The 24,322-nt window shown below is 50.3% G+C and overlaps 4 protein-coding genes across 4 annotated transcripts; 1 reads left to right on the top strand and 3 right to left on the bottom strand.

Moving 5' to 3' along the window:
• Positions 1-2,705: 2,705 nt before the first annotated feature.
• On the top strand, positions 2,706-6,269 carry FTJAE_992 (histone deacetylase HOS3; the record flags this gene model as incomplete). The annotated part of the gene is made up of 1 exon (XM_037356890.1): positions 2,706-6,269. The coding sequence occupies one exon, from the start codon at positions 2,706-2,708 to the stop codon at positions 6,267-6,269; it is 3,564 nt and encodes a 1,187-aa protein (XP_037211859.1).
• Positions 6,270-6,583: 314 nt separating this feature from the next.
• On the bottom strand, positions 6,584-7,627 carry FTJAE_991 (histidinol-phosphatase (PHP family); the record flags this gene model as incomplete). Its single annotated transcript, XM_037356879.1, has 3 exons — positions 6,584-6,808; positions 6,872-7,414; positions 7,538-7,627. 3 exons carry the CDS (start codon positions 7,625-7,627, stop codon positions 6,584-6,586), a joined length of 858 nt encoding a protein of 285 aa, XP_037211858.1.
• A 536-nt stretch (positions 7,628-8,163) lies between these two features.
• FTJAE_990 (uncharacterized protein) lies at positions 8,164-11,328 on the bottom strand (the record flags this gene model as incomplete). The annotated part of the gene is made up of 2 exons (XM_037356868.1): positions 8,164-10,550; positions 10,623-11,328. The coding sequence occupies 2 exons, from the start codon at positions 11,326-11,328 to the stop codon at positions 8,164-8,166; spliced, it is 3,093 nt and encodes a 1,030-aa protein (XP_037211857.1).
• A 2,748-nt stretch (positions 11,329-14,076) lies between these two features.
• Positions 14,077-17,415, bottom strand: FTJAE_989 (Msb2; the record flags this gene model as incomplete). Its single annotated transcript, XM_037356856.1, has 1 exon — positions 14,077-17,415. One exon carries the CDS (start codon positions 17,413-17,415, stop codon positions 14,077-14,079), a length of 3,339 nt encoding a protein of 1,112 aa, XP_037211856.1.
• Between the last annotated feature and the right edge of the window lie 6,907 nt (positions 17,416-24,322).

Raw genomic sequence — 24,322 nt, 5'->3', positions numbered from 1 at the left:
CTGAGCTGAACAGAGCTTCCCTTTCCTTTCCAGGGTCGGCTCATCGCCTCGCTCCATTGACAAACACAGACTCCAGACACACAGGACGCTAGGAAGCTTGCGGACAGGGTGATGAGCTAGCTCTGGGCTTCACGCAGCCACGAGGCAGAATCTCCAGGTGTTCTGGGGCCAAGATGGCCAATTAGCATGGGCGCCATGGTGCGGCTGAGATGTGATTAGCAGGATCTCTCTGAACTGCACGTAGAAATTTGGTGGTCAACGTCCGTCGCCTCTTAGACGCAGAGTCGTAACGGGGACGGACACTGGAGGCAGACCAGGGGTGCCCTGCAACTGGGGACGATTCACGAAAGAGGAGTGGAGGAAAAAGCCACTCGGGTTGAGATGTTAAACACTCTGAGCGAACTAGCCTAGCTAGCCCAGATAAAGTCGACAAGGCTTTGCAAGGGCTTCAGGTGGCCCCAGCAAAAGGACCCCAGCTCGTCCACCCAAGGACGTTGAATGTCAGGACGATGAGAGTCTGGGAGAGATTGCGATGCCGTTTTCCGCTCGCATTGTCTGGGCAGACGTAAACAATGTGTTGAATCCATTGGCTTGGCAAAATCCAGGGTATCAATTTGCTGACGCTGTGTCTTACAGAAAACGAGAAGTGTAAGGGGCCCGCATAGCACAGCATCTTTTGGCGTTTTTGTGAGCACATCGTTGGATGCAGAGCCTGGAGGGTGTACGCCCCTGCCGATGCGCAGATTATGGCTGCATCGTTAGCATCAAATATCACTGAGTAGGAACGTACTATTACTCTGTGGCTTGATCCGAGGAGAATATTCCAAGATCAGCCTTGATACATATTCGAAGCTTCAGCTTTCATACCAGCATATGTCATAGATCCAGTGAAAGAAATTCCTCGACTTGAAGCTCTGGTATGGATAGACATGATGACCTCGTAAATCGCTCAGCCCTGTTTGTGATGCAAGGCACTATGAATTTAACCATTTAGTCATAACGGGAAGTTTATTTTAGAGCTCATTTTGTTGCTGACCACTAACGGATACTCGGAGCTCATTTTGAGATCAGAGGCGCCTACCGACTTGCAGCATGCCACTCACTCTCAATCCAGTCTATTGAAGCCTAATCGGAGTTGTCGGCATCTCAACAAGTTAAGTTCTGCCCTCCATATCGTTTGGATGTCTGCCAAGATGGGATGAGTAGACATAAACAACGGCTTTCATCCGCATCCCAGCGTAGTACCAGTAGCGCATCCTTCAAAACGCCCGACCAAGCGGAAACAAAGTCAGCCTAGCGAAAAGAGACAGGACCGTCGATAGTGGACCAGGAATGTCTCGGCAGCATGGGGCGATTGGAACTGGGGTCATTTTAAATGTGAGGGGTCCAGTTGTCGAGGGCCAAGAGGGACCTTGATTGAAGAAGAAATGAATTTCCGTGACTGGAGAAAACTTGCTGTCTTTGTTAGCGGTGAGTCCACCGTTTCGTTTCTTGCTCGCCCAGGTTACTCAGTTGAGCTTGGGTTAACACATCCATGTCACTCTTGTTGGCTTGGGCTTGAGTGCATACATGACTTCTACAGCCGTGATCTAGACTTGGCCGACATAACGGCAAAGTGCTGTCTGTCTAATGGTGTCTGTGAGGCTGTGTCATTGGCAACCATTTGATCTCGTATTCTTGGACAGTTGGCTCTAAATACTGGGGATCAAGTTATCAACGGCTGTGACTAGCTCTTTGTTTGTTGGACACTCAGCTGATAATCAGGCAAATTGATTAGCTTCGATCAAGATTCGGTAGGTAATTTATCGCTGACTTTAATTTATCTGATCTTCCAGAGCTTCCGAACCAACATTCTAAACACATGCAGCCTACAAATAGAAACCAGCAATGGACGGATACACACGGATATAAGTCCTGGGCATACCACTATCACTATGAAACTTTGACATCTGCAATATGTGAATCACTATATATTATATAGATCGTATTATGATTATAGACGAGATAAATCTTATCCCTTAAGATAGTCTTATAGTCATAGAGCACTCAGCAGTCGGAAGTCGACATGTTTGCTGCCGTTCTGTGCGACAAATATTCAGGGGTTGATGAGTTGTTACCGTAACTACGGATACCTGCCTGTCTCTTTCAATCTTGTCATTTTGTATTCCGCTCACGATAGACTTTGCTGTGGGTTTAAAGGCCTGAGAAATTTCTCCTTAATGTCGCTATAGCAAAACACAATCTCGCTCAGTTGTCTGCTCTATTTCTTATAAACGTCGTGAACCCCCTCCAATTGAAAGTGTACAGTAACTCACTGTTATTTACTAGCACGCCTGATGCGGTAATGTCCAAAACACAACAGCGTCATAAACTCCAGCCACGTGACCCCAGCGCGTTACTCCAGACGCGATCTGGTCCCTGAACAAGGGGCAAAGACGTCACCCACCGACATCCACATCCACATCTCCATCACAAAAAGGTTCAGGCCCAAGCACAAGCCTCAAGGACTTAGACTTAGACTTAGAGGGCCTGCAGCTGAGCTATTCCAAAGGCGACCAAAGGGGCCAGTTGGCTCTGACTTTACCTCGTCTTTGCCCCATACCGTCCGTAACTTACTTTACCTCCACTGCCTTGATCAACCCCACTACTCTTTGTTTCATACCATTTCGTCTTATCGGTATTCCTCATCCGTCGACTTCAGCTTCATGGCTTCGCCAAACCGCCCATCGCTGTCGGTTCGGCGACAGTCTTCCGCAAGGAACCTCAGACAGCCCGAACATGACGAGTTAACTCAGTCCTTGAACCAACTCTCCATCTCCACTTCGCCCGGCAGAGCTCCGTCCCGCCTTTCCTCCGAACCAGCTTCTCCCTTCCGCTCATCGGGTCGTCGCGCGTCGCAGTCGCCTGCACCAAATGCTCGGGCTCTGTCCCGTAGCCCCTCCCGGACTCGTGAAGCTTCTCGGGACACACCTACACTACTACGAAAGGCGTCTATGAACTCGCTGCGCTCCTCTAACGGTATCGGGCCAGGTTCGACCCCTTCGAGACGTTCCAGTGTGGTGCATCACATATCACCAACTCAGGCCAAGTCGCCTCTGTCATCTACTCCTCCTGTGCTGGAGAAACCCCGACCAACTGCGATTTCCATTGCACATGACAATCTCAGTGACGAGTTGCAGGCGCATCATGGCGCCACATCCACTCGCCCAACCCAGATGATCGTAGTGCTAAACGATGCCGTCTATGGACATCGCTTCTCCCGACCCCGAACTTCTCGTGCCGCTCTCAGTACTATCGTCGAACGCCCGGAACGAATAAAGGCAGCTGTGTTGGGCATATCTGCAGCGTATGTCCGCTTGGGTGGAAGACATTCTGAGGGTGAATATCCACTTCACCCAAAGAGAGAGGCTGAGGATATTCATGGCATTCCATTCCGGATACAAAGGACAGAACGTAGACTTTCTCTTTTGTCACCGGCTGTAGTAAATGTGCATGGGACAAGATGGATGGAAGAGCTCAAAATGATGTGCGATGCAGCTGAATCGAAGCTTGCAATGGGGGGCAAGGAGCTGCAGAGACCACAGATGAACAGAGGGGCTGAGAAAGCTGACAAGTTCCACGAAGGTGATCTCTACCTTTGCTCAGAGTCTCTGAACGCCATGGAGGGTGCTCTGGGGGCTGTTTGTGAAGCCATCGATACCGTTTTTGGTCCCGGACCTCAGCGGGCCTTTGTTGGCGTGCGACCTCCTGGTCATCATTGTTCTGCCTCATACCCTTCAGGCTTCTGTTGGGTCAATAATGTCCATGTTGGTATCATGCATGCAGCTCTGAACCATGGGCTCACGCATGCTGCTATTATCGACTTTGATCTTCACCACGGTGATGGTTCTCAAGCCATTACATGGCAGCACAATTCTCGAGGAAACAATGCTGCTAAGAATGCGGCAGCATGGAAGAAGTCTTCGATTGGCTACTTCAGCTTGCACGACATCAACTCGTATCCGTGTGAAATGGGCGATGAAGAAAAGGTTAGAAGCGCCAGTATCTGTATCGACAACGCACACGGACAAACTGTTTGGAATGTCCATCTGGAGCCTTGGAAATCTGAGGAGGAGTTCTGGAAACTCTACGAGACCAGATATATTGTGCTATTGGACAAGGTAAGGAACTATCTCAAGAACCAGGCGGAGCGATTGAGAGAATCCAACTTGCCTCCGAAGGCTGCCATCTTCTTCTCTGCCGGCTTCGATGCCAGTGAATGGGAGAGCGCAGGAATGCAGCGTCACAAGGTCAACGTGCCGACAGAATTCTATGCCCGTATTGCCCAGGATGTCGTCAAATTGGCCGCTGAAGAGGGACTTCACGTTGACGGTCGAGTTATCAGTGTGCTAGAAGGCGGCTACAGCAATCGAGCTTTGTGCTCTGGTATCCTGAGTCATCTCAGTGGACTCGCTGGAGATCAAACCTACGCTCAAGAGCCAGACAACGTTGGCCGCCTTGGTGTCGAAATGGGACAGAAGATTGGATCCCTTTCAGGGGAAATGTCACACAGTTTCGAGCAAAAGCCGTCATTGGACTCTGTTCATGCTTACGACCCATCATGGTGGTCGCCATCTCATTTGGATGAGCTCGAGGCTTTGATGGAGGTTCCAAATGGTCCAGCCAAGAAGCCGCAGAGCGCTACCCTCCCAACCTACTTCTCGCCGACACAGGCATCCACGGCTAAGGTCTCAGATCCCATCAAGATGCGACGTAGTTTGTCCAACTTGGGGGCGTCAATGACCAGGCCTCCATCACCACCTCCGCCAGAAGTTCCTTGGGCCATTGCAACTCATGAGCTCAGCAAGCTCCTGATTCCCTCTAGCCGTCAAACTGATAGCTGCAGGCCTGAGGAACTGAATGCGGAGGCAAGCAAGGCGAGACGAGATCGCCAATCAATAATCATGGGCATTGACCCAAACCCTCCTGCTGCTACTTCTTCTTCGCGCCCAACCTCGCGCATGTCTCTGCGTGAGAGGAGAGCCAAGGCAGCACCTACACCCGAGCCAACTTCTGAAAAGGCGTCCACAAGCCGCAGAAGAACCATGGGTGCTGCACCTATCTCTTCGGACAAGGTTAGTCATAAACTATCATGTGACGACGCAAAGCTAACTCCTGCAAAGGCGGTTGCGCGCGGTGTCCCCTCGAGGACCAACAGTGGTGAGCCGGCAGTGAGGAGGACCAGTCGTCGTCTTAGTGAGATCCCGGCATCCCTCACAACAAGGGATGTATCACCAGGTGAAGCAGATCGGCCTGAGGCAGTAGAACACGCTCGTACAGTCCCCAACTCGCCCATGGCTACGAAATCAGTTGCCAGCGCCAATCCTCCAGTCAAGAAGGCAAGAACTTCTACTGCCCCTCGCAAGGAGCCTGCACCAAGAGCGCCTCGTGGCACCAAGAAAGCTACTTCTACCGCTGGCCCTTCGCGACCTGCCACAGCTACACAGAAAGCTAAGTCGCCAGCCAAGGCTTCGAAGAAGGATGGTGCATCTAGCACGGGTGGCGATGATATTGACAGCATCACCTCTGGTATGAAGAAGATTCGTATCAACCTGATCACCCAGTCTCAGAAGGAAGCCAAAGAGCGAGCTCGCCTTGAAGCTGAGAAAGCCAAGGGCAAAGAATCTTCTATTACATACAAGCCTGCCACAGGATCTTCTAGTGCTGAGCACCCATCATCAGCCAACAACCATGATCAAACCGATCAAACCTCTGTCAGTGCTTTCGTCGAGACGCAAGATATCTCTCCTACTCAACCTGCACCGGGCAATGCCCGCATCCCTTCACCACCTACCACTGCCTCTTCCAGCAGAATCATGTCTCCCTCACAAGAGCAATACGCTTTTGAATCCACTGCGCAAGTCACTCAGCTGATGTCTCCTCCTCTGAGTTCTCCTGCCATCCCCTCTGTTTCCGTACACCCTAGCACGGATGCAGATGACATCTTTGTTCCTTACCAGCCCGAAGGCCCTGCGCCTGAGTCCGTTGCTCAGATCGAGCCTCTGAAGTGGCTTCCACCTAACGTACCAACGCCATCTGAGCAAACACCTGCCGCGACGCCTAGCCCGGCCAAGAAGAGCAATCTTTTCCAATACACTTCCGGCGGTATCCCATTTGCCCCTCGCCCGGGACAGGGACCAAGTGAGCTCAAGCACGCGGAGCAGGGTGTTAAGTCAGAGCCAACCCCGCCGAATCATATTGACGAGATTCCCGAGACGCCTCAGCATTAAAGACGTTGCTAGTTCTCTTGGACATTTGTTCTTCTGATGTATGGCGAATGCTGTCAGATCTTTCACATCACTGCTTTGGAGAGTAGGATACAAGTGGGAGATGATACCCGCGTTTTGTTGCCATGGTGTTTATTTTTCTATCAGAGCTTTACAACACATCCTTGTCATGTATGGATGTAGTCTTTTTCGCGATACCCTATTCCTCTTCCTTCTGGATCAGACCTCTTGTTGTCTTGCTCTATAGTTCTATTCTTGTTTAATCTATGACTTTATGGCTTTCTATTCTGAACCAATAGCCCGACCATATGTATCTTTTATGGGAAATTCTCACGGAACACACTCAGAGGAACACTGACTTCCTCAACAGTAGCTCTCTTGGTTCCATCCACGCCAGAGTTAGGTGTTCTCTTGAGACACCAAACCTCCTTGATGCCCAGACTCTCGAGATAAGTGACTGTTCGAGCATAGTTGGTGGCAACCTGTGCAATACCATGACTGTCATCGCAGAAAGTGAACTTGCCTCCCAATTTAATCCATTCCTATGAATAGTTAGCATTTACTCGAGAATATTCCACATGATGAGATAAATAATGTCAACTTACCTCGGCAATTATCCTACCCGGATAAGGTTCGGCAAGTCCCTTTCTCAATCCCGCGCTGTTAACCTCAAGCCATCCATCCTGTTCCCTCGCAAGAGCCAGGTTTCGCAGGATGCGCTCCCAGACACCCTTCCACTGCCGAACATCCCGGGCTGGATCCTCGCTCATCAACCGCACGAGATCAAAGTGTCCTACAACGCGCGGGCGCAGCTCCTTGAGCATGTCGTACTGAAGATCGTAGTAATCCTCATAGAGCGACTCTTCAGTCTTGCGACTGCTTGCTTCACGAGCTGTGGCAAACATCTCCTTGTTGTAGTCAATGGGAGTGCTGTGAACGTAATGCACTGAGCCAATGAAGTAATCAACGACGGGATGTTCAGCGAGTTTGCGAACGTGAGCTGCGCAGTTTGGACGGATGAACTCAGCCTCGAAGCCAATGAGGATGTGAATTTGTGAAGCATACTCGCGCTGAAGACGCTGAGCTTCCACGAGATATGCTTCGTGACGAGGAGGAAGAGCTTCTAGAGCAGCTTGAGGGTTATCGAGCTGTGGAAGGTTAGACAGTGTATGACTGATAAGCTAGATGGTGAGACGAGCCTCTTCGGGGTAGAGATCGCGTAGATCATAGCGAGGCATGTGCTCTGTGAAGCCAATTGTCTTGTAACCAACAGAAATAGCCTGTTTGACGATATCTTCGAGTTGGTCTTTGGCATGGCCAGGGCAGAACTCGCCAGAATGTGAGTGTAATGTAAACGCCATGATATGTTGAGTTACGTATTAGACTGTGATGTGAAGATGGATAGAAAGATAGATGGGGGAAAGATAAGAATAACCACGAATCTCAGGAGACCAATTCTTTTTAAACCGGGATTAGCATCGTCTAGGAGTTGCCATGTAAAACGAGTGAGTGGTTTGGCTGAGTTTTTAAAGACTCATCAATTTCAAGACTCTTCAAACTTGCTTTGATAATTAAATCCATGGCTGAGAAGCTGGACTGGGCTGGGCAGGGCAGAGTCTCCACAATTCCCCAGTTTCTGGTTACTCAAATAGGCTTATTTTTCAACCACATGCACGAATACTCAATCACTACTTGCTAAGATGTCTCCGAGCCTTGCAAGACCTCGTATATTCACAACATGACAAGTTCATGTACATTATCCGTACGGAGTATGTTGTAGATCCAACAAGTTCATAATTCCCAACCAATCGCTTCCTTCCAACGCCATGCATTCCCAAACACTAACCCAGACCAACTTGTATAATACAATTCAAGATCCTTGCCGAGGGTATCACTCTCACGACTTTTCATATGTCGCAACATCCCCATAAGAGTATACCCCAGGCGCCATACTAATGTATCGCCCAGGAACCATTCCCCCGCTCTTATCAGCACTTGTTTGCGAGACCATTGGTGGCCTCGCTGCTTTTCCTTCGTCCTGCACGATCCCGATACCGTAGCTTCGGGTTCCCGCGGCCCCCTTACTCCATCCGAGATGGAACGTCCTTCGACGAAGGCATCGCGCTAAATCGTCATCTTCCATCCATTCTGCTCCGTCTGGTAAGCGCCACCACAGTGTTGAGTCTGCAAGAAGACTTGCTTGAGCGGCAATACTACCAGGGCTCTTGCTCAGAGTCCCCCGAGATGCCGTCCGTAGCGAAAGGAGTCCGAATGCGAGCGTAAAGCCTAGTAACCCGATGAGGACAAAGCTTTGCACGCTTCCCTGCATCAGACGCGGGAGAACATAATCAACCGAGGCTGGAATATCGGTTGGAGAACCATCACGAGCACGGAGCTTAGATGACAAGGGCCGCCGCATCAAGTCACTATTGAACGCCTGCGCAGCAAGAATTCCATGCAGTTGGCGGATCGCTTGAGAAACTGAATTCTGTCTCTCGGGCATCGCAATACGCTCCAAAGTTGTCTGCAACCTCGAGAGCACCAAAGTACGAAAGAATGCATCGAGTCCGTTCATGGTTTTGTTATCAGCACCAACGTTATCGAGTGCTTCATAAACACTCGTGATATCCGCCGTCACATCCGAAGGCGTCTCACTCGATGCGTTCACAATGGGAATAGCATTCGTGTTGATGGACAGGTCCTCAGTGCGGAATGTTGTCAAGACATCAACGTCGACAATCGATTGATTGCACATCATGACAGAAATCATACCGTCATCTGAACAGCTACCCCAAATATACTTGAGGGAGTATTTGGAAGAGAGTTGTGAGCATGAAGACGCAACAAGTGCAGTTCGAGATTGATCAGATCCGCAGATGGGCTGCTTCGTGGATCCTCCCAATGGTACACATTGCCAATTCACACCCTCGCCTCCATAAAGAGATATCGTCTCGCAAGTGAGCTTGCCCCTGAGGCTCGGGACTGTGGCCACAAGTTCTGTGTTAGGAAGTGGCCACTCGCTTGGGTGATCGACAAGCGAAACCTCTGGGAGAGCGACATCCTCCCACGTCCATCTCGGGTACTTGGGAGTTTCTCTCAGGATCACATTTTCGATCGTATCGCTATCGATGGCGGTGCTTAGCGATTTCGTTGTCGATACAAACTGCGACTCTGGTCGAAGCTCAAGGTTGGCCCTTTGTGCCATCTGAGAAACAGCAAACAGTCCCGCAGTAAATATTGGCATCAGCCAGCCAAGCATCGAGGTGCACTTAGCCAGGAAAACGGCCCAATCTTGGTTCTTCATGGCCTTTCCAGCTGTGTGCAGACCAAATTCGTTCATGTACGTCAGCCCCAAAGATTCCTGAAATCGGCATTTCGAGTCGGTGAGCTTCAAGAACGGGGCCAGGCGTCGGTTGTCAATATCGATTCGGGTCCAGAAGACGGCGAGAGCTGCAAAAATTATGGTTGGTAGACAGGTCCAAACAATGAATATGCTATCATCGACTTCTAGGCCATTCTCGTTTCCTTTCAAGTTATAAATGACACAGATTCCAACAATCAACGCAACAGAAATAGCAATACTGATGAGCTTGGTTCGGGTGACTTGTGTCCATGGCTGGTATGTCCCCGTGGCCTCCTCAGGTCGGTTGGAAGGGTTCATGCCTAGGGCACCACTTCCTCCACCATGCTGTCTCAGCTGAAACATTTCCTCAGGTCGACGTCCGGGTTGTGTGAGTTCCGTGGTATACCATGAGCCTGCCAACCTACTAGCAACAGCATTCATATCCGCATGTCCAGTTCCGGATAGTCGCGAGAGAAATTGCTGGCTACTTGTTAGAAGCGCCGCAGTTCCGGCGGGAGAAGTAGGGTCTCGAGGCGCAATACCTCGAGGGGATGGTGCATGATACAACATGGGAAGAAGTACGCCAGAGATGATGAGGAAGACGCCAACCATAGCATGTAAGACACCAAGCCTGGCTCGGAGTCTGGTAGTGCTATCGACATATATCTCGGCGTGAAAGACGGCCGTAGAAAGAACGATCTGAGCACGCAGGAGAAGCTTGATAACGATAGATGCAACGACGAGATGGTGGCGGTTTCGAAATGCTTTAGTTAATGCTTGGAAGCTCCTGAGGCTAGGATAGTCGAGCAGAATAGTTCGGTGAGCTTGCTTACGGCGAGTTTCGTCAACAGTCGTTGGTCGGCGATCGAGTACAATCCATGGCATATAAAGCAATGCTTGAGCTTCGACTCGTGCCCATAGAATGGCCATGATAGAAACAACTTGGTATATGTGAGCACTTGGACGGACGAAGATCCCAACCACACAGAGTAAGGACCCTGACGATCACTCACCAACAACGGGTCCAAAAGTCCACAGACCCTTGAGGCTGCTGTCAACTTCATTATTGGAGAGCCACCACATCACTACCTCGCCAATTACAGCCAACATCATAGATGCGCCAATGAATATGCTGGTCACTCTTCTGCGCAACCACCAAGGTCTCCAGCCATTGTTGAGGGGCACCTCTGTAGCGTCTAAATTATCGGTTCCACGGCTTGCATCGCCCCACGATCCAGGTGTATGAGGCGGCGTATCAAAGTAAGGCGTCTCGAGAACTGTTTCCATCATGTTCGATGCCTTCATCGATACTCGAGGGTCTGTGGCGGCTGTTGCGCCAGACATGCGTGGTGAGCTGAAGCCATCGCTGGTAGGAGAATTAGGGAATTGCCCCCTCTGTAATGGGCCTGGACTCGGCGGGTAGAAAGGACTGAGAGGAAATCCAGGACTCGAGGGACTGTTGAGAGATTGGAAACTGGCTGGACTGAGCGGACTTGAAGGGCTTCTTGGGCCAGGTGATACCCTTGCGATGGGCGGCGAGAGAAGAGGTTGAGGAATTAGACGGGCTGTAGAGTTGGTAGGCTGTGAGGAAGGATGTCGGATATAACTAAGGCCGGATGATGATGCCGTGTATCTAGAGTCGTCGTAGGGACCAACAACGATCTTGTCGTGATCGGCGTCAGATGGTGGCATACCCATGGAATTCCATGGTACAGCCATGTTTTGTCACTGCAGTGACTGAAGACCTATTAGAGAATGAGAGAGGCTAAGTTAGGCGAGAAGCCTCAAGACATGATCCATATGGTGAACCTCGAGAAGTGAGGTTATTCAGTGATTAGTAGTTGGTGATGATCAACTGTAGGTAGAAACGAACGAGAGTATGAAATGAGCGTAAGTGATCGAGAGAATCTAAGGTAAGGTAGGATAATGGACAAGGCAAGGAAGGAAGGAACAGATTAGGAATACATCAAGATATCGGACAGAGGAAAGGAAAGAGCAAACGTCAAATCGGCTCGTTGTTGCCGCGCCACGCCACTCTAGATCCTTTAGACCTACGGATACAAATACTACTCTCCCCTCACTCATAAAAAGTCACAGTCACAGTCACAACCTTCACGCCAGCAAATAATGCATTTACATACATACAAATTCAACCTAAGCGCCGCATTCTGGTGCTATATTGGGTCGATAGTCTCTAAATCCTCGTCCATAAACTGCTCTCAACCCCTGAAGAGGGCCCCTCACCTCCACCATCCGCGTGCAAGAGCTTACATGCCATGCCCAAGAGGAGCAGTGCAATGCGACTCTAGCAGGATAGAACCAGACTAGTATTAGACAAGCTGACACTCACTAAACAGCCTGATCTGATCCTTCTCTCCTCTTCAGCTCGGCATCTCCATCTTCAACTGAATCAACCGTCCAAGGCTTACGCCATCAAACTTTTGGTCCACCGTTATAGCCGCGTCGTTACCTGATCTAACTACGGTACGGTACCTGCAGACTCGCTGAGCTAGCATCGTGAAAGCAAATCATCCATCGAAACCTAAGGAATAGATTGGTCTGGTTTCCCCTCTTCTTATTTTAGCTCACTGGCCCCCAGGCCCCAGGCTCATAGAGGAGAAGCCGGAGTAGCCAAGCTTCGCTTCTTTGTCTAGAACTCTTAGATGCAACTGTCTCCGGCGCTTGGCCGTTTCTTAACTACAAGAGTCCAATATAACAAACGGCGTTATCTTTTCCTCCCACTTTCCTTTCTCTTACCATTAATAACTTTTTCGATAGTTTGCGACGCCACGCGTCAAAATCTTCAAAACGGCCCCTGAACTCTCCGGATGAACGCAATGGGTTGCTAGTATTTATCAAGTTAGTAAAAAGGAGACGAGAGGAACAAAAGAGAGCAAAAATCTCCGTAGTCTGCCTACGCAAGGTCAGGAAGCAGCTAAAAGGCCTGGACAGACAAGACAGGGAATATGATATATCATGCGAGGTGCAGGGTTTGCATATGATGAGTCTGGACTCATCTTGATAATCAGCCTGGCCTGTCTTGACAAGCCTGAATCCAAGAAGAGACAAGACAATGCTCCCAAGTCCCAAGACTGAGAATCGAGTCTAATCAACCCCTGTCCCTGACCCCCAGTCCCCGAGCGCCGCACCGTTGGCGCCGTCGCCGTAGCGTGGCCGACCGTCAGGGTTTAATGCAAGGGGAAATTACTCTTTCGACAAGTCAATCGCCACATGCGGGAAGCCCGCTGCAAATGTCTTAGAGGCTCCGTCCAAAGACGCTCATTTACACATGAAAAGTCTATTAGCGATAAAGTTGTACGTCACCAGATATAGCTCAGCCAAGGATCATTCCATTAGACAGAGATCACGTAAAAATGGCCGTGATGAGCATGCAGACCATCTCGTCCGAGCAATCCGCGTCCAATAGACTCGGCATATCAGCCTTATCTAGACAACGATGTAACCTCTCAACACACCGAACCTGGCAAGCTGCACGCCAAAGGGGGATCACGAGCATCGCGGGTAGTGACATGGCCTAAATATGCACGCAAGATCATACCGAAGATGATTGTCAGGTTTAATCGAGAGAACTGAGGCTACTGTACAGAGTAAAACGGGGCATACTGAAAGATTGGCTAGTCAATGTTTGGAGATATCAATACGAACATTGGTATGAGACAGGCAAGACAGACAGAGCATTCACGAGTATCCATTTCTTTCTTTAATTGGATTTCTTTGGTTTCTAACGTTTTGAAAAGTGTGAACAACACCACCGCTTCCCATCGCTCTCCTCAGAAGTGATAAAAAGGCATACAAGTCATGGACCAAACACACCGAAAATAGTCCTGTTATATACAAGTTGACATGTATCCTATCATCCAAAACCTGCTCTCATTGTCTGCTGTCCCGTCCCGAAACGCCTGTCTAGGTAGATAGCCAAGCTTTTCACCTTCTCCCCGTTGTCCCTTGCCTCGCCGTCCCTCCTCTTACACATGGACAACTCGGTTCCTCCACGACAAGATACAATAAACAATGACAAGAGAAAAGAAAGGTCAAGAGCATTAAAAAAGGTTGGCCAGGTCGCCAGGATGGAGCCGAACGAATAAGTAAAAGGGACGTGGGGGCTCTACCCCTTTGGAGGCGTTAGGCGTGAGGGGGAAATGATGTAGGGCCGGGGCAGCCGACCATGTAAGTCTATAATGAAGAGCAAGGCTCATGCCGCATCGTCGTCTCAACATGAGGATGAAGAGCATGGTGAAAGGAAACATTTCGAGTTGGGGTTGCTCATGTTGAGCGATCTTCGTAGTGACTAGCTGATCACCGCGTCGTAGTGGTAGGAGTAGTCATCACAATCCACCTGAAGGGTATCGAAGTGTTTTAAAAAAGAAAAATGGTGCACTGGTGAAAAGGTATAGATTTTTTTGGTGTATGGTTTGAGGGCGATCAGCCGTCTGGGTGTGATTTGGATCAGTTCCATCCAAGAGAGTTCTCAGCAGCAACAGGCGCAGAGATGTACGCTGTTCGTGCAGAGTTACCCATGCCACTGCGTCCACTGCCATGGCTGTCACGGCCGCCAGAGCGAACCTGGCCTTGCTCAGCATGTGTTGCGCCATATGCTGAGAAGTCACGGCTCATCAAAGCACCTCCCATGAGAGCAGGGCTGCCGTTACCGGTGTACTGCATCTCAGAAGAACGCTGGCTGCTGCCAATGGAACTAGCACGGCGGTGGCCCTGTTGCTTCTTGCGCTTGTATCGTCGGGCGACCAAGAACATAGCAGCACCATACATGACACTGAGACCAACAGCGCCAACAGCAATACCAGCAGTGGTGGCCTTCTGCTTGGCAGACTTGTCACCCTCGCCACTGTTACCGAAGACATCGCCGTTGCCACTATTGGCATCATCCGAGTTACCGTTATCTGTGTTATTGTCGGTGTCCGAGTCTCCAAAGATGTCGATCTTGGTGTTGATGACGGAGGTCAGGTTACGGACGATCTCAAGATCGTTGTTGTACAATGGCGAGTTGGGGGTAATGAGATCAGCCTGGAGACTGTCGATCATGTTCTCGGGATAATGGATCTTGGCGAGAGCAGTGATATACCCCCACTGGGACTGAGTGTCGAGAGGAACAATCTTGCTAACGAGAATGCGGTCCTTGGAGAAGCCACCAGCATCAGCAAGACCCTTGGGGAGGTACTTGAAAAGCTGAGCAGCTGCGACAGTGTTGCGAGCCAGGAACTTGTAGTTGAAAGGGAACAAGAAACCCAGCTGGATGGGAACAGAACCTTCAGGGATAGGCTTGTTGGGGTCGTTAGGAAGGATGACACGGGGAATGTTAGCAGGAAGGCCGGTGGAGGTTGAAGTCTCAGTTGGCTGCGAAGGCTGGGCGGGGATAGATGTAGGCTCGAAGACAATGGTGGTGGGCAGCCAGTTGTTGGTGTTGGTGAGGGTGGCAGTGGGTCGGATGCTGGTAACAGGAACAGCAGCTGTGGGAACCAGAGTAGTAGGCTCAGACTCAGGCTTGGTCTCGGTCTCAACAGGAGGCTGCGAAGTGGGCGCAACTGAAGGCTGCTCCTCTGTGGGGGCAACAGCAGAGGTCTGCTCGCCTTCGGTCGCAGGTGCGCTTTGAGTCTCAACGTCAGTAGCAGGCTTGGTAGGCTCAACGGTAGCAGTGCCGTTGGTTTCCGCATCAGTTTCGGTGGCAGGGCTGCCAGTAGGAACAGAGCCAGAAGCTGTGTCAACAGGCTTGGTGGCAGACTCGGTAGCTGGTTCAGTGGCAGGTTCAGTGGCGGGCTCAGTAGCAGGCGCTGTGGTGTTTCCTGAGGGCTCATTGGTGGGAGCTCCAGTAGGAATAACACTTTGAGTGATGTTTGTTGGCTCCTCAGTGCCGGCACTGGTCGGCTCAGGGGCGCCGGTTGTCTGAGGCTCGCCCGTAACATTAGGGCTGGTCTCCGTTCTGTTGATAGGCTCGCTGGTAGGCTCAGGCGTAACATCGATACCAGATGTCACTTCAGGCACAGTGGTGTTAGGAGCATCAGTAGGTGCAACACTGCCAGTTTGGGGAAACTTGGTGTTGGGGTCAAGGAATGAAGTAAGATCCGGGGAACCACTTTCAGACTTTTCAGGGAGAGAAGCAGTTGTAGGAATCACAGGTGAAACAGTGACCGGGCTTGAGGCCTCAGGAACAGCAGATGTGACATCGGTAGGAACAGGAAGGATATTGGTAGGATCAGGCAGAATGCTGGTAGGGATGATCTCAACAGGGCCAGTGGTCTCAGGCTCAGTTGAAGGAGCAGCGGAAACAGTCTGCTCAGAACCATTGGGGGAAGCAGAAGTAGGCTGGCTGTCAACAGGAGCTGAAGATTCCTCAGGAGATGTGGTCTTGACATCAGGCTGGTTGGGCAAGACGGAGCTCAGAAGAGTCTCAACGGGATCAAGGATACCATCCTTAGAAGTCTCACCAGCGGCGGTGGTCTCGTCAGCCGGAGGGCTGAAGGTTGGGAGAGTCTGACCATCAGTTTGGGGCTTAGAGGCATCACGTTGAGGATCCTTGGTGGGTGTTCCAGTCTCCTCGGGTTGAGAGATGGACTCAGTCTGGTCAGCCGTAGGGTCCTTGGTCTTGTTGTCGGCGGGCTCAGCAAGAACCGAAGACAACAGAGTCTCGACGGGATCAAGAAGGCCCTTGCTAGTGGCAGCAGGCTTCTCCACAGCTGGGCTTGTGGTCTCCGGCTCAGCGGGCTTAGCAGTCTCGGTCTCGACGGGAGCTGGCTGTGTCTCCTTCTTGGTCTCGGTGTTGACAGGCTTAGGCTCTGTGGTCTTGGAGTCGGCAGGGTCAGCGACCACCGAAGAAACAATGCTCTCAACGGGATCCAACAGTCCTTCCTTAGTGGTTGGGACCGTAGCAGGCTTGGTCTCTTCAGGCTCAGTCTTGGGCTTCTCGGTGGTTTCAACTGCTGGCTCCTCGGTCTTAGTCTCAACAGCGGCAGGCTTGGTCTCCTTCTTAGAGTCGGAAGCAACGGGGAGCACAGATGTCAAGATGCTCTCGACCGGATCGAGAAGGCCTTTAGTAGCACTGGGCTTCTCAGTCTTGGACTCGACTGGTTTCTCGGTCTTGGTTTCAACGACAGCTGGCTCGGTCACGGTCTCGACGGGGACGGGTGCCTCGGTCTTAGTCTCAACGACTGGCTTCTTCTCAGGAGTCTTGGCCGATGAAGATTCCTCAACAGCAGGTGCTGTGGTAGCTGCGGGCTTCGTCTCCTCCTTAGGCTTCTCGGTGGTGGCAGGTTTGGCAACGGCATCGGAAGTGGCGGCAGGCTTTGTCTCCTCCTTCTTCGGTGCCTCGGTCGAAGGCTCCTTAACAGCAGCTGCTGTCGTCTTGGCGGGTTCAGCTGCTGTCTTTGATGTGACGATACCACTGGGTGCTAGGAGAATGCCAGTATCGGCTTCTGTGGGGGCGTCGGTCGAGACAGCAAGTTCGGTGGTCAGGGCCTCGCTTGTTGTTGGCTGAATGATGAGAGCTGGTGCGCTGGCACTAGGTCCAGACTTCTTGAAGCCCAGAGGTAGTGTTGGGTCGAAGTTAACGCCATCCTCCTGGCTCGCTTGTTTTCGGCTGTTCTTATCAATCAGGCTCTTGATGAACGAATCAGCAGGCTCCCGCTTTTCTATCACAGGAGCTGGTTGGTTCTCTGGGGCGTTGTTCTCGACTTCTCGCTTGACTTGTCGAGGGATGTACATGCGCGGTCGGTTTGCTTCGACAACAGAGGAAGAGGCCAGAGCCAGGGCAACAATGAAGTTCTTTGCGTGCATTGTCGATACTGTTTGGTGGTTGAGACTAAGTATTTACAGTGTTGAGGATCGGATTGGGTGGATGATGAGTATGCTGAATCTATTGTCAGATTGAAGCCTTTGGTCTCTATGTTGCCAGACTCACTGTCAGGAATAAGTTTCAGCGAATGTACTTGACTATTAGGTCAACGAGTGTAATCTGTTTAGTCGTGTTAGTTGTCGTCCTGTGCCATGATCCGTTGTGTAATCCGGTATCCGCCCTCTCCTTCACCACATTATTCCTTTCCAGATGTCGAAACTCGGGATACTACGGCCATACAGCACGGAATGAAAGTCCAACTCACATATAGTTTGCGTAGAGCGTATGTATATGCGATTCCAAAATCAATTCAAAAGAGTGACTGACGAAATATCGTCAAATGTGATTCAAAACAGACGCGTGTCGTTCAGATTAGGATCCGTTACGGGATTGTTCCTTCAGGTATCGTAGCCTAGGCAGATTGTCGGTTTGGCGAGGAATGTTATTAAATCAATCGTTACGTCGACATTTGCTGATTAGATTGCTAGAACCTCCAGAGGTCCTACTGGCAGCCAGACTCCGTTCGTGGTAGGTGAAAGGAGCGTGAGGGAGTCAAAGTCGTAAACGGGTCTCGCGAGGGATCGGCTTGCAGACGCAGAAGCGCTGTCGAGAATCGAAAGTGACGGTCGACGACGCCTTTGATGCTTGTCGATTGGAGGTGAGGTCGGGTGTGGAGAGGAAACGAGGGAAGGGGAAGGAGAGTAAAGGTTGGTATGTAAGTACTAGATGTAAGAAAGGCTGGAGAAAAGAAGGGACAGCGACAGGGCCAACGAGCGAGTGAGCAAGCAAGTACAGTCCGTAACCAAGCAGGCAATGGAAGGAAAGGAAGGAATGAAGGCGAATGGGGAGATGGGAAGGGCATGGAAACACGACAGGGACAAGGGGACGAGGATCAAGGGGGTGTGACCCAGGACCACCAACATCAACACCAAGCATCCAGCATGGGTCCACCGTCCATGTGCATGAGAGTGAGCCACTGAGTGCAGATGCAGATGTCCTCTGATGGAACTGAACTGGGACTGAGATGCACCTAACTCAACATGGATAGTGAGCGGGCACCCGTCCCTTCGTGCAACACCTAAAACCTCCACTACCAGTCTGTTTTTTTTAGTACTCGGATCATTGACTGAGCGTTGAGAATGAACCTGAACCAGAGCAAGGGCGACCAGCACGGCTTCGTGCTCCGTACTGCCATTTCAGGTGGACCTGGACCTGGACCTGGAGAGACGAACAAAGGAGAGGACACCATCCACACCAACCCCCTTGACATTGAGCGGGTACTCAAGGGCTGAGCAAATGGTACAAGAGATCAGCTGCCAATCTGCTGTATAAGAAATGTACCAGGCAGTTGAGTACAAGGTATTCTCTTACCACCAAGACGCAGAATGGCTCAGTTGAGAAAATGCAGCGTCACCTCTGGGAATGCTTCAGCGCCTCCGTCTGCTATTGTTGGAATTTCTCGGGAGCTACCGTAAAGCCAACCAACCGTATTCCTCAAGGAGGCTGCATTCGCAAACGCCTTCCACCGTTGATCGCACCCGTTGAAAGTTCCTGACGGCTTCGGTCAGAGGCGCCAAAGACTGCTCGAACCCCTTCAAGCCTCGGACTGCCAATGCACAACGAGCCACGCTACCTGCCGCTAGCCTTTAAAGCCAGCGCAACCGCCAACCTGAAATTGCGCACCTAGGCACCTAACAGAACGGGGCTTGGTGGGTGTGCAGCTCGTGCCTGTAGGGGGTTTTGAGTCCGTGAACGAAGAGCCAGGGTGTGGCTGAGATTGCTTTGTTGCAGCGGCACACCATCGAAGAGAGAATGGTATCAATGCTTGGACACGGCACAGTTGACTCAATTCATTCTGGCTGTTGCTGCTGCTGCTGCTGTCAGCAATAACCAGATAAGCTACCTATAGAGTGCGAATCGGTACTCCTCTCCTCAACAATGTGCCCCATATGTTGAACGTTGGAGAACAGGTATGCTGAAGGGCAATGGTGAGGCAGAAAGTAAACACTCAGTGACATGATTTGCCCAGCGTAGGCCATACTACAGCGGCGTCGTTGGTGGAAATCGACGGACCATGTCGTAGCGTTGAGTCCCAAACACTGGCTCTGTCCCTCATCTGCCGGGGAGCCAGCCAGCTCAAAGCTTGTGGAATGCTAATGATTATGCAGTGATGGAGTTGATGAGTTGTGCAGGTTATGCAGAGCTGTGCGAGTTTGCAGACAAGACCAGTGCAAAGCTTGATGGAGCCCTGGACTGCAAGGGGTAGCAGCGCTTTTGAGAGTTTTCATTGGACATGTTCGGGTTTTCCAGACAACTATGGCCTAGCTCAGTACAAATATTGACGACCTTAGAATCTGACACGTACAACATGCTCATCGTATTCATTTGCATTACGAGCATTACGAAAGCTTGCGTGTGCACGTTTTACATCTCCAGTCTTTTTGCTTCTCCCCTTCGTTCACACGGGGGACGTTCCCAGTTGAACGAAGAATCTGACAGGACATGTTCCCCGTGTACAAACTCCAGAGTCAAATCGCAACTCACAACTCAATTCCGCAATCCACATGTGGCCCTCGTGCCGAAAATCTTCAAAGGGGGCGATGTGACGGCAGTGATAAATTCAATGCATTCAACGATGATCTCGCTTATGACTTAACCGACACGCCTTGTCGTTATCATCGGCAGTTCATAACTGCTTAAATCACAAACAGGGCCATTCTTGTCCAACCCAACTCATGAGTCTTATTCGTGGCTGGTGTTCTACAATATTTAACCGTGGCTTCTGTTAACCAACGAAAAACTCTGGATGGTGAACGACAGCGCGTGGAAGAGGTGATGCAACCACCCAGAGAGGTTTCACACACGAGTGGAAGCACGAGACGACGATACAAGCTTGTGTCTCCTACGATACCCTCTCAGCATGTGTGGACATCATCAAGAACAAGGTACCGGTCGATGGATGATCGTGTATCGACTGCTAACCGTAATCAGCAGCCTCCCGGCCAGCGACACCTTGGTGCGTTCCCTGTTCCCTACTGATAGTCAGGGCCCAAAAAGAGGGCCACCCCGTGGCATGGATAGCGCCGCGATCCAGGAACCGACTTGTGATGGAGCCGACTTGATTTTTGACGACAGGGGGAAAAGCCCAATTGCAACTTGAAGATCAGAGAGAGAGACCCGCCCGAGCAAAGTCTTAGCAACGGCTAGCTTCGTCTCGGCAGCGCCACTTGGACCTGGGGGGCTTAAGCCTTTAATCATCACGACCCTGTTCCCTACCGTTCCGTGGCATGCGAGACTGGAGACTCATTGTCGGTACCTGGCAGGCCTGGTCGACACCCAGGGCTCCGTCATAACGTGCTCAGACTCTCCCTTGTATCGATATGAGCGATTTCATACGAAAAAGAAAGTATTATTTGGGTTTGACTTGGTCCGGATGATTGATGATAATATATCGGACACAATCAACCGGTCTTTGCAAGCCATGTCTTTGACTCGAGATTCTCCGTGTCCAAGCGAAATAACTTGACAATAGATTGTGACTGTGGCTTGACCGGGGGGCCTTATGAGTAAGGGTCAGACAACGTCCGCCATCACCTCGATTGAGTTGATGATGCCGATGAGCTTGTGCTGGTTGGTTCGCAGCGTGTTATTCTGTGCTGCAGCGAATTCCACAACTCCACGTGGGCGCTGGAAAATGCAATGAATCTACGGACAGAAAAAATGCTGTGGTTCGGTTGGTTGAGTGCCCGAGATTGCGCGTCGGTTTACTCATAATTCTTGGTATTAAATGTCTCACGCGCAAATCTCCACTGAACTGATTCTTAGTGTGCTTCCACACATGGTTTTCTCGTGTTGTGGTTGTGATATGCAGAGATCAGTTCAATTTAGGGTTGGCCTGGTCGGGCTGAGAATAAACTCCTTTCTCATCTCGGGGCTGTCAACTTCAAATGATCCTTGGTCACGGGCTCCTTCGAGGATCTACAGATGACTCCGAGATCCTTCCTTGATGCTTATTGCCATCCTTGATAAGCTTGGCTGATGAGGATGTTGACAACTTGACATTCGTCTTTGAAAGAGGTAACTATCATCTTGTTTATCTCTATGTATGGCATCTCTCTCGCCTGAGAGTCCTGGTCATCCACCCCGTTAACAACTGGCATTTATGCATAAGATCGCCCTCTTCAATTTAACTTAGAGGCCATTTGACTCTGATCTGTCCGTATCTAACGTTTAGTTATCTTACTCCTGTCTTTCAATGTTACCGTCGTATTTCCCACTTCGTCCCATGTCGGCCTACTTTTCGGCTGTTGGTCTTGCTCCATCCCCACAAACCTTGGGCGCGTGGTGCTCTTCTCTCCCTATGCCTATACATAGAATAGGCGCCAACAAAGTTATCTAGAGTTGCATCTATGCATTCCTGTCCATATCCGTATTCTGCTATTGCATGATGGACGGAGATTGGTTCCGTGAACCTTCTTTCCGCCCTGTTGTGAATTTGTGATATGCTCAGCCACTTTGCATCACAGTTCTCTTCAACTCCGTCCACCGTCTGCGGATAGAATCGATAGGCTGACTAATATTCTCCTAGCATTCACCTGAAGCAGCCAGCATCGTTAGTTTCTTCTGGCTTCATCAAAGCAGAGGTCGATCATGGGCTATTTCCAGCTCCAGAAATACGAAATAGTGGTCCAGGGTCTCACCAGATTGGGATGTCCGTGGCCTAATCTGGCCGCAATTTAACAGGCCCTCCCCTGCATCTCAAATGAACAGCTGCCATTTTGGTGGTCGCGTTGCTTGACGCGATCTCGTCTCCAGTGATTCGATTCTTTCTCCCGAGCATCCGCTCCGTTTGTTTCTACCGCTTCTTCTTGGCCAGCTTAGGCAAGGTTTGGCTTGGTTCATCGTGATGGTTTCGTTGCCAAGAGCCCTCTACGAGCTCATTTAATCTCTACCCATCTCCTTATGGACCCGGATGACCAGAACTGATTCAGACGTTTCCCAGGCTGTGGAAACTGCATCGTCTCATTACAATTTCTCCTATCAGATCGCCCGTTTAAGCGGCTTCCACCTACATGCCTCCACCATCACCACCACCGTCCAGGTTGCTTTCGCCCTACCGCTCTTGAATACGGGTCCAGGCAAGCGTTGTCTTGTTGGTATTGGCGGACGTCTCCCTGCCTGACCTGATGTTTATGGTCCATTTCAGTCGGTAGCTTACTCTGCCTGAAACGAAACGAGTGTCCCTTCGAGAAACATTTGAGAGACAGCCGAGTCGGTAGCGTAATTTGCATTTCACAGCAACGATCCATCCGGCTCTACCGTCCCTCCTTAAGCAAAGGCTAATGATAGGAGTGCCTCCTGAGACGAGGCCGCCAGCGGCTCGCCTCGCTAGATTCGGTGAACTATCACTTCTTGAAACAGCTGAGTCAATTCCCCGGGCTCGGTTGTTTCCTTTCAATTCCAGCAAGGCGGAGAGCCTCAGCTCCTCGGCCTATCCTGGTTTCTTCAGCTTGTGACATGAACGTGATCCATACTAACATGTCAAGGATGACGCTGGATGTCACTTCACGGTGGACATGTACATACCAAAAGCAAGCTGGGACATCCGCTGTCATCATATTAGGATTGGTCTTTATACCATCTGCTGTGGCCCTTTGTTTGTCTTTCATCTTAGTGGGTTGGTCTGCAAGGCTGATCACATCCAATCACGAGGTCAAGGTCTAGCCTCTTCCTCCGGCCTCAACGTGGCTCGCGTTTTGTAAGCCGCAGATATTACTATGAGTATCTCATCCAGCTAGTCGCTGTGTGCATTCATACAGACGGCTGATACTTTTTGCATACCGGTAACTGCCCTCGCCGTGATGGTCTCGGGTTAATCGGGCTAAAGGATGCGAGTGGCTTTTATATTGGCAGTCCCTCCAATCTGCTAGAGACATCCAATAACCCGTGAACTAAGACATGCATAAGTCTATCCTTTGTTCTCCATCTGGGCTGGAATGGTGTGTCGATTGAGCCTCCAGGCCATCCATTTCGAGTATCTCTGTCACATTCGCAAACAGGGCGATGCGTTTATGAGGAAGTGATCGAAAGCAAAACAAGCCACGAGGCAACTCTGGAATGTGACTTGGATCTTGGTTTCATATATTGTCAACCTTATGGGAATAGTAATGACTCTGATTATGCTATTCATAGGTCTGTCGCTTGTCTGATCAGTCATATCGCATGGCAGGTTACTTTGCTCATGGGTTGATGATAATACCAATTTTAGTATGTCTTTCTAGTGAAGTTTCTTTTTATGACTTCCTTGATTCAGTCATCTAGTGACTGGTCATTTTCTGTGTCTTCCCTTGAGTTGTTGTTTACGATCTTGATGCTAAAAGGTCTAACAATTTGGATGAAGGACTCATAGACATGATGCTACCTGACAGAACTCGCTTAGCACTCTCGGACTGTTAATAGCATATACCTAGTCAACTTGAATGTCATCTCTCTCGTGTCATACCATAATTGTTCCTAGTCTCGTATGGTGGATGTCCTCAAGCTAGGCATGTTACTCTTGCATTTTGCTGTTTGCAGTTTGTATATCTATCTTCCTGAATGTATGGGCTCGCATGATATGGTTTTTTCCCTTGTGTTCATGTGTTTCATCGTGGTACGCAATTGTGTTATGGTTGAAATGTTTCAGCCCTTATAGTTTTCAAGCGGTCGATACATATCCAGGTAGAATCACACATAGATGATGATATATATATACCATATTATGTTTATGAGTATCTTTCACTCTTACTATGAAGCGGTAAAGAATACTCGCTTATCTCTAATGTTATAGTTAGATCGATACCATCGATC

This window comes from Fusarium tjaetaba (assembly GCF_013396195.1).
Source record: "Fusarium tjaetaba strain NRRL 66243 chromosome Unknown NRRL66243_c0000022, whole genome shotgun sequence".
Lineage (NCBI taxonomy): Eukaryota > Fungi > Ascomycota > Sordariomycetes > Hypocreales > Nectriaceae > Fusarium > Fusarium tjaetaba.
This window is presented reverse-complemented; position numbering and strand designations above follow the sequence as displayed.